At 49.1% G+C, this 13,248-nt stretch overlaps 1 protein-coding gene across 6 annotated transcripts in view; it reads left to right on the top strand.

Annotated features, from left to right (window-relative positions):
* The window catches only part of ZFAND6 (zinc finger AN1-type containing 6), a 76,612-nt gene that overhangs the window by 38,133 nt on the left and 25,231 nt on the right, over window positions 1-13,248 (top strand). The window contains exon 2 of one of the 6 annotated variants that reach the window (XM_025919945.2): window positions 2,005-2,165. The exons of 3 other annotated variants lie outside the window; for them this stretch is intronic. In XM_025919945.2, coding sequence (XP_025775730.2) covers window positions 2,090-2,165 — 76 coding nt within the window. In that variant the 5' untranslated portion in view covers window positions 2,005-2,089. Of the gene's footprint in view, window positions 1-2,004; window positions 2,166-6,638; window positions 6,786-13,248 lie in introns of those variants that run through there. 2 more of the 6 variants (XM_025919946.2, XM_086711756.1) reach the window with 2 other exon arrangements.

The following is a 13,248-nucleotide window of genomic DNA, read 5'->3' as shown; positions in this document are numbered from 1 at the left end:
TTTGGTCATTTGGGCAGAGTCATTTATTACTGTGGTGGTTGAGGTTCAAATACCGAATTGCACACACTCAGTGCTACAGGAGGGAGCGTGTTCTAGCTGTTGGCTTCTTCAGCATTTGATGTAATTTTTTTAAATCTTTTTTTAATGTTTATTTATTTTTGAGATGGAGACAGAGCGCAAGTGGCGGGGGGGGGGGGCGGGCAGAGAGAGAGGGAGACACAGAATCTGAAGCAGGCTCCAGACTCTGATCTGGTAGCACAGAGCCCGATGCGGGGCTTGAACTCACCGACCGTAAGATCATGACCTAAGCCGAAGTCGGACGCTCAACCCACTGAGCCACCCAGGCTTGGCCCCAAGCATTTGAACGTGTCTTATGTTGAACTGGAACCGGTCTTCTGAGACGTCCACACGGTGCTTCACACCTGAACTCTTGTACCACCCAGGATAAGCCTGCCCCTGTTTTCTCTTTAGCAGCCCTTCAGAATGCATCCCTTTTTGATTTTTCTCTCGGTCCCTTCCATTTCTAACGGTTGTTTCTTGTTAAGAGATGGCTCTCTTGAGTTTGGGACCGCCCTGTTGGTTTCATGATCACACTCATTTACTAGTGTCCACACTTCACATAGGAAACCCCATCCGCAAACAGTTCTAGGTATGTTTTTACCAGGACAGTGGATTGCCATCGCCTGTAATCTGGCTCGATGCTTAAGAGCAGTAGGCCTGGGAGACAAATCTGGGTTCGAGTCCTGTCTCTGTCACTGATTAGCTCTGTGATCTTAAACAAGTTTCTAGCATCTCCAGACTTCAGTTCCATGATCTAGAAAGAGTTGGCAATAATTGCACCTACCTTTTTGAGGGTGGAATGAGGATTAGTGTGCGTGTAAAATTTGGGGACAGGGCCAGTGACACCATAATCACTCATTAAATGTTGATTGTTGTTCATAGACAGAAAACATATTTCTGTTTTACAGCCCGAGATGGGTACAACTTATTTTTTAGCTGTTGTGTCCTACTGTAGGCTCATTTAAACCTAAGGTGATAATCAGCAAGTTGAAAAGAGTTCTGAAGCGCGGTTAGGTTCTCGGACAAGTATTTTAACTTGTGTGAAAGTTATTCCATCGGGTTCCGTCAGTTTTTATGAGGTGTGAATTATTTCTTAAACCTTTGCATGTACATATAAGTAGATTATAAACAAACATTTGTCTTTTGTAGCAAAGCAAACGTGCGGTAACTTATTTCAGCATTAAGTAATACTTTAAAAAGTAGCCAGTGAAATTGAGTATTTGGACGTTACTTCTCATGGTGTTTCTAACCATGTTGCTAATATAAATAGTAAGTTTACGCCGTGAAATGCTGAAGTATTAACTAAAATTCTCTGTAGAAATTTGAGGCCTATGTCTTATATCCAGGTATTCTAGGACATTTTGATTGAATGCAGTTTTATTTTCCAGACAAGCCTTCTAACGCTTGGTAAACCTGTAGCAGAAATGCTGCTATAGAGATGTGAATTGGTCGGTAAATGTGCTGCAAACTTTCATAGCAAATGTTAGAAATACGGCTCTTACTTCAGTCGAAACAGGACCCAGAATCTCATTCTCCCCACCCAGGAGGGTCCCAAGGGACATTCTTGGGGCACTGAAGTTATCCCCATTGAGTGTCTGTTTGTAAAAGTTGTTCTTCTGTTGCTGGACGTTTATGCTAAATAAATTAAACTTTAGAGACACAAAAATACCTAGTTTTGCTTATTTGGGGGTATAAATGATCGTATAAAAAGTAATCCTTGCCCACCTAACCTGTGGCCAGGTGAAGAAAAATCTGTATGGTAAAGTTGTGTATTGCTGTATTGCACGTTGGTGTCAAATACCAAGTGAAGTGTTTTCATTAATTTTCCCTCAACACCCCTTTTTATGTAGCTATAAGAGTGAAAGCACCTCTTAAAATTTCAGACAATTAAAATGTACACAATTTTAACTGTCTCAACTCTGTTTCATGTTAAATGTGTTACAGGAATGAATCTGAAATCTGCTGCAGTAAAACACTGAAGGCTTTAAAATGTTTTCTTGCATAAAACTCAAACTTTAAGTAGCTGCTTATGAGGATAGGGAAGGCAGGAAGCCAATGTCTGTCTCAAGATACAGGACAGCTGTTTGCCCATCAGCTTCAACTGTGTGAGTAGACTCAAGCCCATGACCCTGTGTGACCCTGTGTGACCGTGTGTGATGGGGGTAGCCGCTTAAAATGTTTAAATCTGAAGTGTTTGGAGAGACACCGAAGGCAGCATGATGAGACGTTTTTTAGGGTCTGTTTTTTTCTGGTGGGTAAGATACTAAGGGTGGGGTGGGTGGGAGATTTTTATTTATAAAATATTTTTGAGAGTAACACTTAATAAGTAAGTATTATTAGTGACCATGCATCTTTTTTTCAGAATTATTTTAAGCATTGGAATCTGCATTACTTAATCGTATTATGGTGAAGCAAAAGGTCAGAATTCTTCAGATTGCTGTTTATTTTGCAATTGATTTCAGCTTTTTAATATTAATGTTTTTAACGGACAACCATAGAAATGTATTTTGGAAATACAGCGTTACATATTAATGTAGGAAATTGCTCTTGGGAATAATTTCATAACGTAAATTACAATTAGTAATTTTTGAATAGCTCTGTTTAACTAGAAAGAGCATGTATTTAAAAATAAAGGAACTCTTGGTCCCTAAATGCAGTTGGAAATCTTTTAGACTTGCCAACTTTGTGTTTTAAAAGTGCTCTGATAATAATGTAAGTACCTGTTGAAGAAAAAAATTCTTAATCAGTTGGAGGCCAGCAGGGATGGGGGCTGATTTTTTTTTTTTTTTTCCTACTTTCCCCTAGTTTTGTTTGTGTTTTGTATTGGCCTTTTTCCTATGTGGATTTAGGAGTAGGACTCTCAACGGGATGACCTCCCCGCTTAGGGGAATGCGTGGTGCGGATGAAGAGGTGATTAAAATATAAGACGTTGCTGGAAGCCGAGTGATGAGCGTGTAGATAAAAACGTGTCACGTCTTATTAACTGTTCAGGGAGGCTTCAGGGGAAGGGATGGCATTTGCAGTAAGGCGAATTTACTTTGCCTCTCACCTCACAGATGTTTTGGCTGAAGGAAAGTCAAAATCGAGAGTCTCTGGAACCGGTGAGGTGATTGCGAAGGCGTTAGAGAGCCCGCAGAGTGTACCCCGGATGTGGGCACTCGAATGAACGTGGCTGGAGGGTCTGGGGCAGGGAGGAAGGGTGTGTGGTCCGGTCTGTTCAGAAGTGCGGAACACGCCAGGTCACGGTGTGTCCTTCCCCCTGGCTTGGCCAGTGGATGCGCAGCCGTGGGGGACCCTCCGCGGGTCGTCTGATTCCTGATCTTCCAGAAGCCCTGAAAACTTACAACCTCCCTGTTCTTAGTGCTGACATGCGCTAAGGTTCAAGTCTGCAGGCCGAGCCCAGTGCTGCCTCGCGTCTCTTCCCTCCCATCTTCTGAGATGAGTGTCAGAAATAGAGAAAATTCAAGGTGAAGGAGGCCTTTAGAACATCCTCATGAAACTTGGATGTTGAAGACGAGGTTAGGCAGAAAGGACACACATGGGCAAGAGAAGCTTCTGGAGTTTCTCTGTGTCCTGTCCTTGTGCCCTGGGGCAGGTAGAGGACAGGGCTGAGGGAGGAGTGCTGTGCGGGTTGCAGGGAGCACCACCCGACAGGCCCCCCCCTCCCACCCCCCTGCCTCTGCCTCACGCACCCTCTACCTTGCCTTGTCGCCGAGCCCGCGCTCATTTCCGGAACAGAGTCCCACCCAGAATGTACACGCAGGTTTCACTTCTTTGGTTGTTGCGTTTTGCAGTAAGTGCGAGCACAGAGCCCCGGGGTTGCAGAGGGCCGCGTAACACGAGTCAGTTAACACGGTTCAGTACTCTGGCCGAGAGTCTGGCTGCATGGGGTCACATCCTAGCTGTGCCTTCTCACAGCATGTTTTATTGAGCATGTGATTTGGTCCGTGCCTCAGCGCCTGTCCTCTGTAAACAGACGTTATGATTTGATACACGATCTCGTGCGGCCGGGTGTCAGCGATACTTGCAGGATATTGTACTGTTAAACTTCGGCTGCTGCTGTAGTGAGGAGGGAGCACCCGGCGGTGTGTTCCAGATCCTCAGTAATAGATTTTAAGGCTTTAGGATTAAGAATTTGGAATCACAGGGCTCCTGGGGGGCTCAGTCGGTTAAGCGTCTGACTTGATTTCAGCTCAGGTCATGATATGGTTCTTGACATCGGGCCCGCCTTGGGCTCTGCGCCGACAGCGTGCATGCGGCCTGCTTGCGATTCTGTCTCCCTCTCTCTCTGCCCCTCCCCTGCTCGAGCACGCACACACTCTCTCTCTCTCTCTGTCTCTCTCTCTCTCTCTCTCAAAATAAATGAAAAGAAACAAACATGGAATTTAGAAATCACAATGTAAGGTATTTTCAGGTGGGTATTGTGGGCAACATTTCTCTAGTAGTAGAATGGGAATCCCTAACTCTCCTGACCTCCTGTGCTGGTCAGCTGTAGACACTAGCCCCATTTCAGATTTTCGGTAGCCTGATGTGGCTAGTGTACTTTCTAGATTTCTAGATTTGAATCAGGTAATGCATTTACATCAAACGCGACCTGCCTGATGACACATACCTCTTACTGTCTAAGCACAAAAGATTGGCTCTTGCAGCAAATGTGACTCCACAAAGGAGGAGGGAAGGAAGCAAAAATATTTCTTGCAAAACCGTGGTGCAGGTGAGGTGTGTTTTCCCTGGGTTTTAGACCATTTACAAGTCCTCACAACTTCTCAAAAATAAAGGTGGGGACGAAAAGCACGTCAGACAGTGTTGCACGTCTTGAGTTCTGTCAGGAGTGACAGCTTCTGGGAGGAAAGTGAGTGTTCTGTACGTTCAGACGCTGGCGGAGCGCGCTCTGATCCAGAAGCCCCTTGGACAGCGGTGCCGTTCCGGGGGGTATGCTAATCTAAGGCTCTGGGGGACCGGGTATCAGTCGGTAGTTCTCATGTACCGGAGTCCCCTCTGTGCGGGACGAGCCTACTAAAGGCCAAAAGTTGTGTGGATTTCAGCCGGATGGTCACTCTTACTGTGTTTAGAGACAGTGCAGGAGCCAGGGTACCAAGAAGTAGAAACGTGACTGTATGTCCCACGAGAAGTTACCAGCCACCACATTCTACTCAAGGAGCAGAACACATTTGGACAGACACCTGTCCTCACTAAAGAAAGAACACGAGAATGGAAACTCTTACGGAATTGCAAGAAGATTACGGCTTGGTATCTTTTTAGGTGTGTGGTGTTGTACCTCTTCCCCACCCCGCCCCCGAGTTTAGATTGGGTCACCGGGTCAGGCGATCGCCCGGGTCCAGCAGGCTCGCCTGGAGGGGTCAGCCGTGGTGCCGGCCGAACAGCAGGAGCTGAGGCCTGTGGGTACTATGGAGTGTATCGGAGGGGGTGTGGACAGGGAGGCAGTGACGGGCGTTATGATACCGAGCCCCCTCACATCCATGGTCGGGGGGGAGCCTCGCGTGGCATTTTCACAGAGTGCTCACGAAGACCTAAGTGTGAGGTTTTCTGATGTGATTTGTAATTTAGGGAAGAAGTTTGGAGAACTTCAGATGGAACGATGACCTGTGTGCACTCGGGGCATCTCCTGCCAGAGATGGAGAGGCCGCCTGATGGGGCTGGCGGCCTGGTTGTGCTCTAGGGCGTCGGGGCCGGTGTCTCGGCCTTATCCCAGATTGGCTTGCTGTTGGGCATCGTACGCTCTTAATCGGGAACTCAGACTGGATTTTCCATATCTGTTTTAGCCATTTAAACCCCTTACTTCAAATGAAGTCTTTCCCAGAAACCTGATCTGTAAGTCCTAAAAGGACCTGTTCTTGAAACGGAGAGGTTTCAGTCTTCCGTCTCCACTTTCTCCCCACCCTTCCCCTCTGCCTCCACCGTTGTTGATTAGAATTCAGCTTGGGGCGCCTGGGTGGCTCAGTCGGTTGAGCGTCCGACTTCAGCTCAGGTCACCATCTCGCGGTCCGTGAGTTCGAGCCCCGCGTCAGGTTCTGGGCTGATGGCTCAGAGCCTGGAGCCTGCTTCCAATTCTGTGTCTCCCTCTCTGTCTGCCCCTCCCCCGTTCATGCTCTGTCTCTCTCTGTCTCAAAAATAAATAAATGTTAAAAAAAAAAAAAATTAAAAAAAAAAGAAAAAGAAAAAGAATTCAGCTCCGAGAAGGATTGTCTGAATGGTTAGCGCGACAGGAAGATGCTTACCACGCACCCCCTTAGGTGCTTTCCGATTTTAGCTTTGACTGTCTCCTCATAGACTGGCTGTTCACTGAAGCTGGCCGCGATACTGCTGTTTATATTGAAAGGCGGTACCGGTAAACGACCCCAGAAACTAGCATTTTACTTTACAGATCTTGTCGGTCCTTTCACATCGTGCTCTGCTCCTGAAACTATGGGAACAGCTCTTCTGTCGTCCGAGTCCAGATGATCTGTACTTACGGGTAATTGAGTTTGTTTTTTTTCTGGGTACGTTACCTCTTTACCAGTCCTGCCCTTCTGTGCATTATTAGCTACTAGGAGGAATAGAGCCAAGTGATGCCTTCTCGTTTGCAAATAAGCCCTTATGGACATGTGTTCTGTTTGTCGACAGCATACCAGACCTCTCCTTGTTTTTCTGCCATTTCTCCTCCTAATGTTGTCAAGCAGCCGCACTGGTAAAGTCTCCCGCAGTCCCTTTGAGAACAACAGGAGGTATGTAACGGGGCGGTTAGGGAGGTGTTCGCGAACCGCACCTGCTAAGCCTTCCTTCCCGTCCCTGTTGCCTGCGGACTGCCACTCGGGCTCCTCAGCCTGGCTGCGGAGGCGCTGCGGGTGAGGGTCCTGGTGGGAGTCTGCTCCCACCTTCCTGTATCCCAGGCGCACGGGGTTCGCCGCCCTGGTGAGACCACATACTGGCCTTTAACCTGCCCTCCCACCCCTCCCTCCCCCGGTCAGTATGAAATACAAGCGCTTAGCAGGTTCTTTATTGGCAGTTATCTGGAATAAGCAGTGTGTCCTGTCGTGAACTTTTGGGAGGAGCATTTGGAAACCGTCCCCTCACACTTTTAGTCCAGAAGGGCTTATGGCCCCCGTCGGAAGTGACACGTATTCAGAGACGTGCTCGCGGGCAGGCACGGTCTGTGGCCAGGGGGCCTCCCAGGTGTCCGGCTTCTGCTGCCGCGGCAGGGACAGAGTCGGGTTTAGGACTGCGGCCTCTGCGCCTTCGGTGGGGTTCCGGCCGCCCCGTGGCGCTCCCTCTCCGTGTGAACTGCGGGTGTTTGACCTGAAAAAGCCACTGGGGCGGAGATTTCTGTGCCTTTATGGGTCAGGAAGTGCTTGGCAGTCGTCTCGCTTGATCCTCCCGAGTCCTGTAAATTAGAAAAGACAGATTATCGCTGAATTTTAATGCGAGGAACCAGAGGCTGACCATGTATCTTAAGTTGAAGGTGGCAGAATCAGAACCAACTTGAAGATCAGGTCCGACGTCTGTTGTTCCCACTGCGCCCCCGTGTCCCTGCGGCTCTGCTGGGGCTCACGGCTGTGCCCCTTTCCACGATAGCACTTGTTACCCTTCTTCTCCCCAGGGTGTTACGCTTTCGCCGAGAAAGAAGTCAACTTCCGGAATACCTGGCAGTTATCTTGGCCGTCTGTCTTTTTCATGCCCCTGCGAAAGTCGAGTTCCCAAACTGTATTTTTGGTGCCGCTTATTAGCGTTTTGTGTTTTTGTGCCAAGAGGACCGATGCAGTTTTGGGGTTAGATGTGCTGTCTTTGCAGATAGGTGAAAGTCACATTGATATTCCTGTCCTTCTACGTCTGTTGATCCTTGAGAGCAGAGCTGTGTCATAACTTCTGTCTTTTACAGTGCGTAGGGGATCAGTCAGCACCATAATCAGTGTATCGAACAAGGCACCCTTGCCGGGAGAGCTAGGACAAAAGAAAGTAAAACTGACTCTGTTGAATAATTTTGCTGTATCTTTCCTGATAATATTTCAACTACAACATTTTGGAAATCATTCATTTGCTCCCCCAACATCTATTTCAGTACTTGTTGCTATGTGCCTGGCATTGGATCCAGAACTGGGATTGGCAAGTCGTGGCCCACTGGCCAGAAAAACCCACTTTGGCCACCTCTTTTTGTAAATACAAGTTTTATTAGAATGCAGCTCTGCCCATCCATTTTTTCCCCCAGGATTAGACAATCTAACTTCAATAATAAAGATATATTTGGGGTACATTGGTGCTTAAGAAAACAACACATTCATTTTTGACATCGTTTACCATGAAAGAATTAGAAAAGCATTGGACCTTTTAGAAATAACTGGATTCTTATTTTAGTTCTTCCACGTCATCCATCCATCCATCCATCCGTTCGTTCGTCAACAAACACTACTGCCTTCTGTTTGCTGGGCCCTGTGTCAGTCACTGTGGGATCGTGACTCTGCCTTTGCAGAACAAGTGTAAAGGACAAGCCATTAGACAGACCACCGAGGATCGTACAGAGTGCGAAGTACCGTGAAAAGTGTACGTACGGGGTGGTACAGCAGTACCCAGGAGAGGGGTCAAAATCCGATGGGAGAGAGAGAGGGGTCACGGAAGGCTTCTTAGAATAGTAATCTTGATAGGAATCTACAAGGATAAGTAGAGACAAAATGTGCAAACCCTAGGGGGCGTGGAGTGAGCGGAAGGAAGGGTGTCTTAGGCAGAATGAGCAGCCCCGGTGAAGGCCGGAAGGATGCAAAGTATCTGCTGACACGGTTGCTGTTGTTTTTGTTTTCGTACCGCTTCTCATTTCTGAACTTCAGGAACATGCCGCCTTTTTCACAGAAGAAAGTGTAACCAGTAAACTATTCAGAGGAAACACAGAGGCAGAGAGAGTAAGCCTCTCATCCGCAGCCCTGCCTCACCCCTCCCCAGAGGTCAGCGCTGTCCGGGTGCCCTGGGGCCCCCGTAGCCCTTTGCAGTGTGTCCGCGGACGAGTCTGTTTGTAAACGCAGCCCGTTTTCCTTCCTCTCGTGTGGGAACTTCCGCGGTGCTGGTCCTCACCCGCCGAGGCTGCAGTGACGGCCCGCGTCGCTACGGACGCGGGTTTGCACGCACGAGCGGCGAGCATCCGAGCGCGGGACTTTCTGCGTTGGAGGGTGCTGTCTGTCTTCTCTTTTAATAGCCAGCCAAGTCTCCCGCCAAGCAAACTCGCGGGTGCCCGTTTCATGCCGTCCGTCCGAGGCTTCCGCACTCGCACGCCCGTTCGTTTTGATGACGACCGTGGCTTCTTTCTCATGACCAGAGTGGCGGTGAGCAGCCGTGACCCTCCACCACGCGGCACACAAAACCCGGGTTATTCACGCCTCGGCCCTTTAGAAAAAATCGTTTGCCAACCCCTAATCCACAGTGCTGGGAATATATTCCTGAAGAAACAAGATAATTGTCTCGTGTGTTTAGTGGTTTTTCCTTTTTAGGTTACTCTCCGTCCTTACAGACCGTGTTATTCATTCGTCGTTCTTGGTTAATTCCTGTCGAAGGTCGGTGTCGACCATTACAGGTCGCTGTCAGTTCTTTCCCTCTGAATGTGTGTAGGTACGCGTCCTTAGTAGGCCTGTCCCCGAGAAGAGACACCGCGTGGGAGCGGTGTGCCCAGGCTGTGTCCCCGGCGCACCTGAACCGGGGTGTGGGTGGGAAGCTAGGACGAGGACGACTTTGCTGTGGTGCCAGTGTGTCAAAATAAGCCCACGAGGAAGAGTAAAGTGACGTGTCCTCGGTATCGAGGTTTCATAAAATTAGTAATTTTATTGCTTCGCCAGGAACAGTCGTAAGTGAAAGCGGCTTTATTTATTTTTGGGCTGAGAGTTCCTCAGTGAAGAACACGGTGACATCTCGTACAGTGTGGCTCCTGCTGTCCTGCTGGGGCTCCAGCTGTCTGGCCCTCCATCGCTTTTATACCCCCGGTCAGCCTGGTAGCAGAGGCAGATCACCGGCTCACATGTGACCTCCTGGGCCTCTGACAGGGTCTCCGACGTCCCCACGGGTCCAGAGGGAAGCTTTGGGAGCTACTGATAAGAGAGCATGGCCTGTAGCCGGGTTGCTTCGGGCGACTCAGCTCCGTCACCCAGTAGCTGCGTGACCTCCACGGCAGTTGACTTCACCTGGACTCCGTGCCTCCGTGTTCTCATCTGTGAAATGAGGGCGGCGACAATACCCACTTCACGGAACTGTCGTGAGGAGTTGACGTTCACCCGGTCCTCACAGCAGGGTTCGGTGCATGAAGCACTATGGAAATAGCGTTAAATACAATTAAATAGTAAAGCCAGTTATGCTCCCATAAAAAGTGCTGTACAGAGTTTCAGCGGAAAAGAGATTTGAATTTGGAGGTTGACCGTATTAAACAGAAGAAATCAGGGAGAGATTCATCTACAAATGCTGGATGTTAAATTGGAGATTTGCCTTGGGAAGAGTGTCCTTAAAAGGGGTTGAGACAGAGGACGAAGCAGGGTCCGCATGATTGAATCATAAGCTTCTGGGTCAAAGAATTAAAAAAAAAAAAAACTGGCCACGCAGGTGGATCTTGCATATCTAGATCTTAGTTTTGAGAAGAAAAGTGAATGAAAAGCCATGAATGTGGGACCCAGTGGGAAAATATGAATGCCCCCCCTCCGCCTTTTGCAGCCAAGAGTGTTGAGTTGCCTTGTGCAGACAGCTCTGTCTTGATTCTTTAAGGTGTGCGACACAGAGCTAGGCCAGTTTGAAAACATAAAATTGACTGCAACTGCAGCAGAAGTTTAATTATAAAGTTACTTCGTTTGGTATGTAGACGTAAGTGTGAAGCCCTCTGTGAATGAACTGAATTGGAAGACACATCCACGAGCTTAGAGCGCGAGGCCAGCCATCTTTGGTGCACCAACTGCATAACCCTGTGTCATGCCCCCTGCTGGCGGACCTAGGTCTCAAACAGCAAATTCATTTTTTTTTTTTTTTTAACGTTTTTTTTGTATTTATTTTTGAGACAGAGAGAAACAGAGCATGAACAGGGGAGGGTCAGCGAGAGGGAGACACAGAATCCGAAACAGGCTCCAGGCTCTGAGCTGTCAGCACAGAGCTCGACGCGGGGCTCGAACTCACGGACCGCGAGATCATGACCTGAGCCGAAGTCGGCCGCTTAACCGACTGAGCCACCCAGGCGCCCCAAATTCATTTTTTTTAAAAAGAGTACATTCTAGTCTCTTGCCTTGGGGTGAACACCTGAGCACTGCAGGTTGTGTGCTGGCAAGGTGGCAGGGCCATGCCTTTCTTGCGGGCATCCGACAAATACTGAATGCCTGCCCTGTGCCGAGGGTATTTTCACAGCAGTGAACAGAATAGACGAAACCCCTGCCATGACTGAGATGTCATTTTAGTAGAGGGAATACAGACAAAATAAGTGTAATTCGGCAGTAGATTGAGATTGAAATTAAGAGCATTGAAAAAAAAAACTGGAAAGGATGATAAAGGATGCCGGGGACAGTTTTAAATAGGACGGTAATGGGCGTCCTCCTTGCAGGGGTGCCACCGGGACAGACCTGAGGGAGCTGAGGCAGCCTGGTCCTCAGGCTGTCCGGGGGGTGGGCGTTGCAAGCATGGAGTCCAGGAGAAGGAACAGACCTGGCCGGAGAGGAGATCGGATCACGGGGCACCAGATTGTGAAGAGCCGTTGTCATGGTGAGGAGTTAGGCTCTTACTCTTGGTGAGTGGAAAGCTATTGGAGGATTTCAAGGAGCAGGCAGCGTGATTTGCTTCGGACCTGACGTGGTCACAGGCCGCTCTGTTGGAAATAGACCGTCGGAGGACAAGAACCGAAGGGGCTTCTGTACGAGGAACTCTACTAGCCGTCAATTTCCGCCTAACAGATTACCTCGAATCTCAAGGCTTGAAACAACAGACGCATTATTCCACACCATTTCTGTCGGGGTACATGAGCAGCGGAGCCGAGTGGTCCTGGGTCCGTGTCTCTTGAGGTTGCGGTCTGCGTGTCTGCCAAGGCCACAGTCATCTGAAGACTTGAGCGGGGCTGAAGGATTGGCTTCCCAGTCCATTCACACAGCTCTTGGCCAGAAGCGTCAGTTACTCAGCACCGGGCCCCTCCTCATCGCATGGTGGCCGGCTTGCCCGGCGAGTGACCAAGGAGGAGGAGGGAACATCTTTTATGAGCAGGTCGGAGGGGTGTAGCATCGCGTCCACGTCCAGGTCGGCGCTGACCAGTGTGGGAGGGAGCCGCAGAGGGCCTGACTTCAGGAGGCCTGGGCATCGCGGGGCCCGCCTTGGGGGCCGCTGGCAAACAAGTAGAAGATGGGAGATTTTTTTTTTTTTAATGTTTTTCTTTATTTTTGAAGGAGCGAGAGAGACAGCATGAGTGGGGGAGGAACAGAGAGAGAGGTAGACACAGAATTTGAAGCAGGCTCCAGGCTCTCACCTGTCAGCACAGAGATGGATGTGGGGCTCGAACCCACGAACCGTGACATCGTGACCTGAGCTGAAGTCGGACGCTTAACCGACGGGGCCGCCCAGGCGCCCCTAGAAAATCGGAGTTTTAGAGGATGCCACTCGGTGTCGCTTTTCACAAGTCACATGTGCAAGAGTGTCTGACGAGGTGTGCAAGCGCTTCACGAACGCAACACACACTGGAAACTTGAAGGAGACCTAAGTTAATCGAGGCACATGCTCTGCTTGTACATCTGTAGGTTCAATATGATCCTCTTGGGTTGTCTTTTTGTTTAATAGAAATTGGCAAACTGAATCTAAAATTTGTATGGAAACGCAAAGAAGCCACGAATAAGCAGCATAGTCTTCAGGGGAAATAAACTGACACCGGACACCCGAACCCGAGCTAACCCCAGATTCCCGAGGTCCGTAGTCCTTTCCAACAGGATAGGTAAATGGCCCAGTGGGCGAGGAGTGAGGGTCCAGGAGAGGGACGTCTGCACCTGGTGTCCAGCGCGTGGACAGGGGTGAGGCCGCGGTGCAATAACAGTCTCTTTAGCAGATGATTCTGGACTAATTGCATATCCACCTGCGGAAGAACACGAACGTGAATCCCCACCTCCTTCCATGCAAGCACCCCGACTCCAGGTGAATTCCAGATCCCTGTGTGAGCAGTGAGGTCACAATGTGGACAAGAGACACAGAAGACATCCCAATGACCGAGGT

This window comes from Puma concolor, chromosome B3, assembly GCF_028749965.1.
Source record: "Puma concolor isolate L17-30 chromosome B3, mPumCon1.1.hap2, whole genome shotgun sequence".
Taxonomy (NCBI): domain Eukaryota; kingdom Metazoa; phylum Chordata; class Mammalia; order Carnivora; family Felidae; genus Puma; species Puma concolor.
This window is presented reverse-complemented; position numbering and strand designations above follow the sequence as displayed.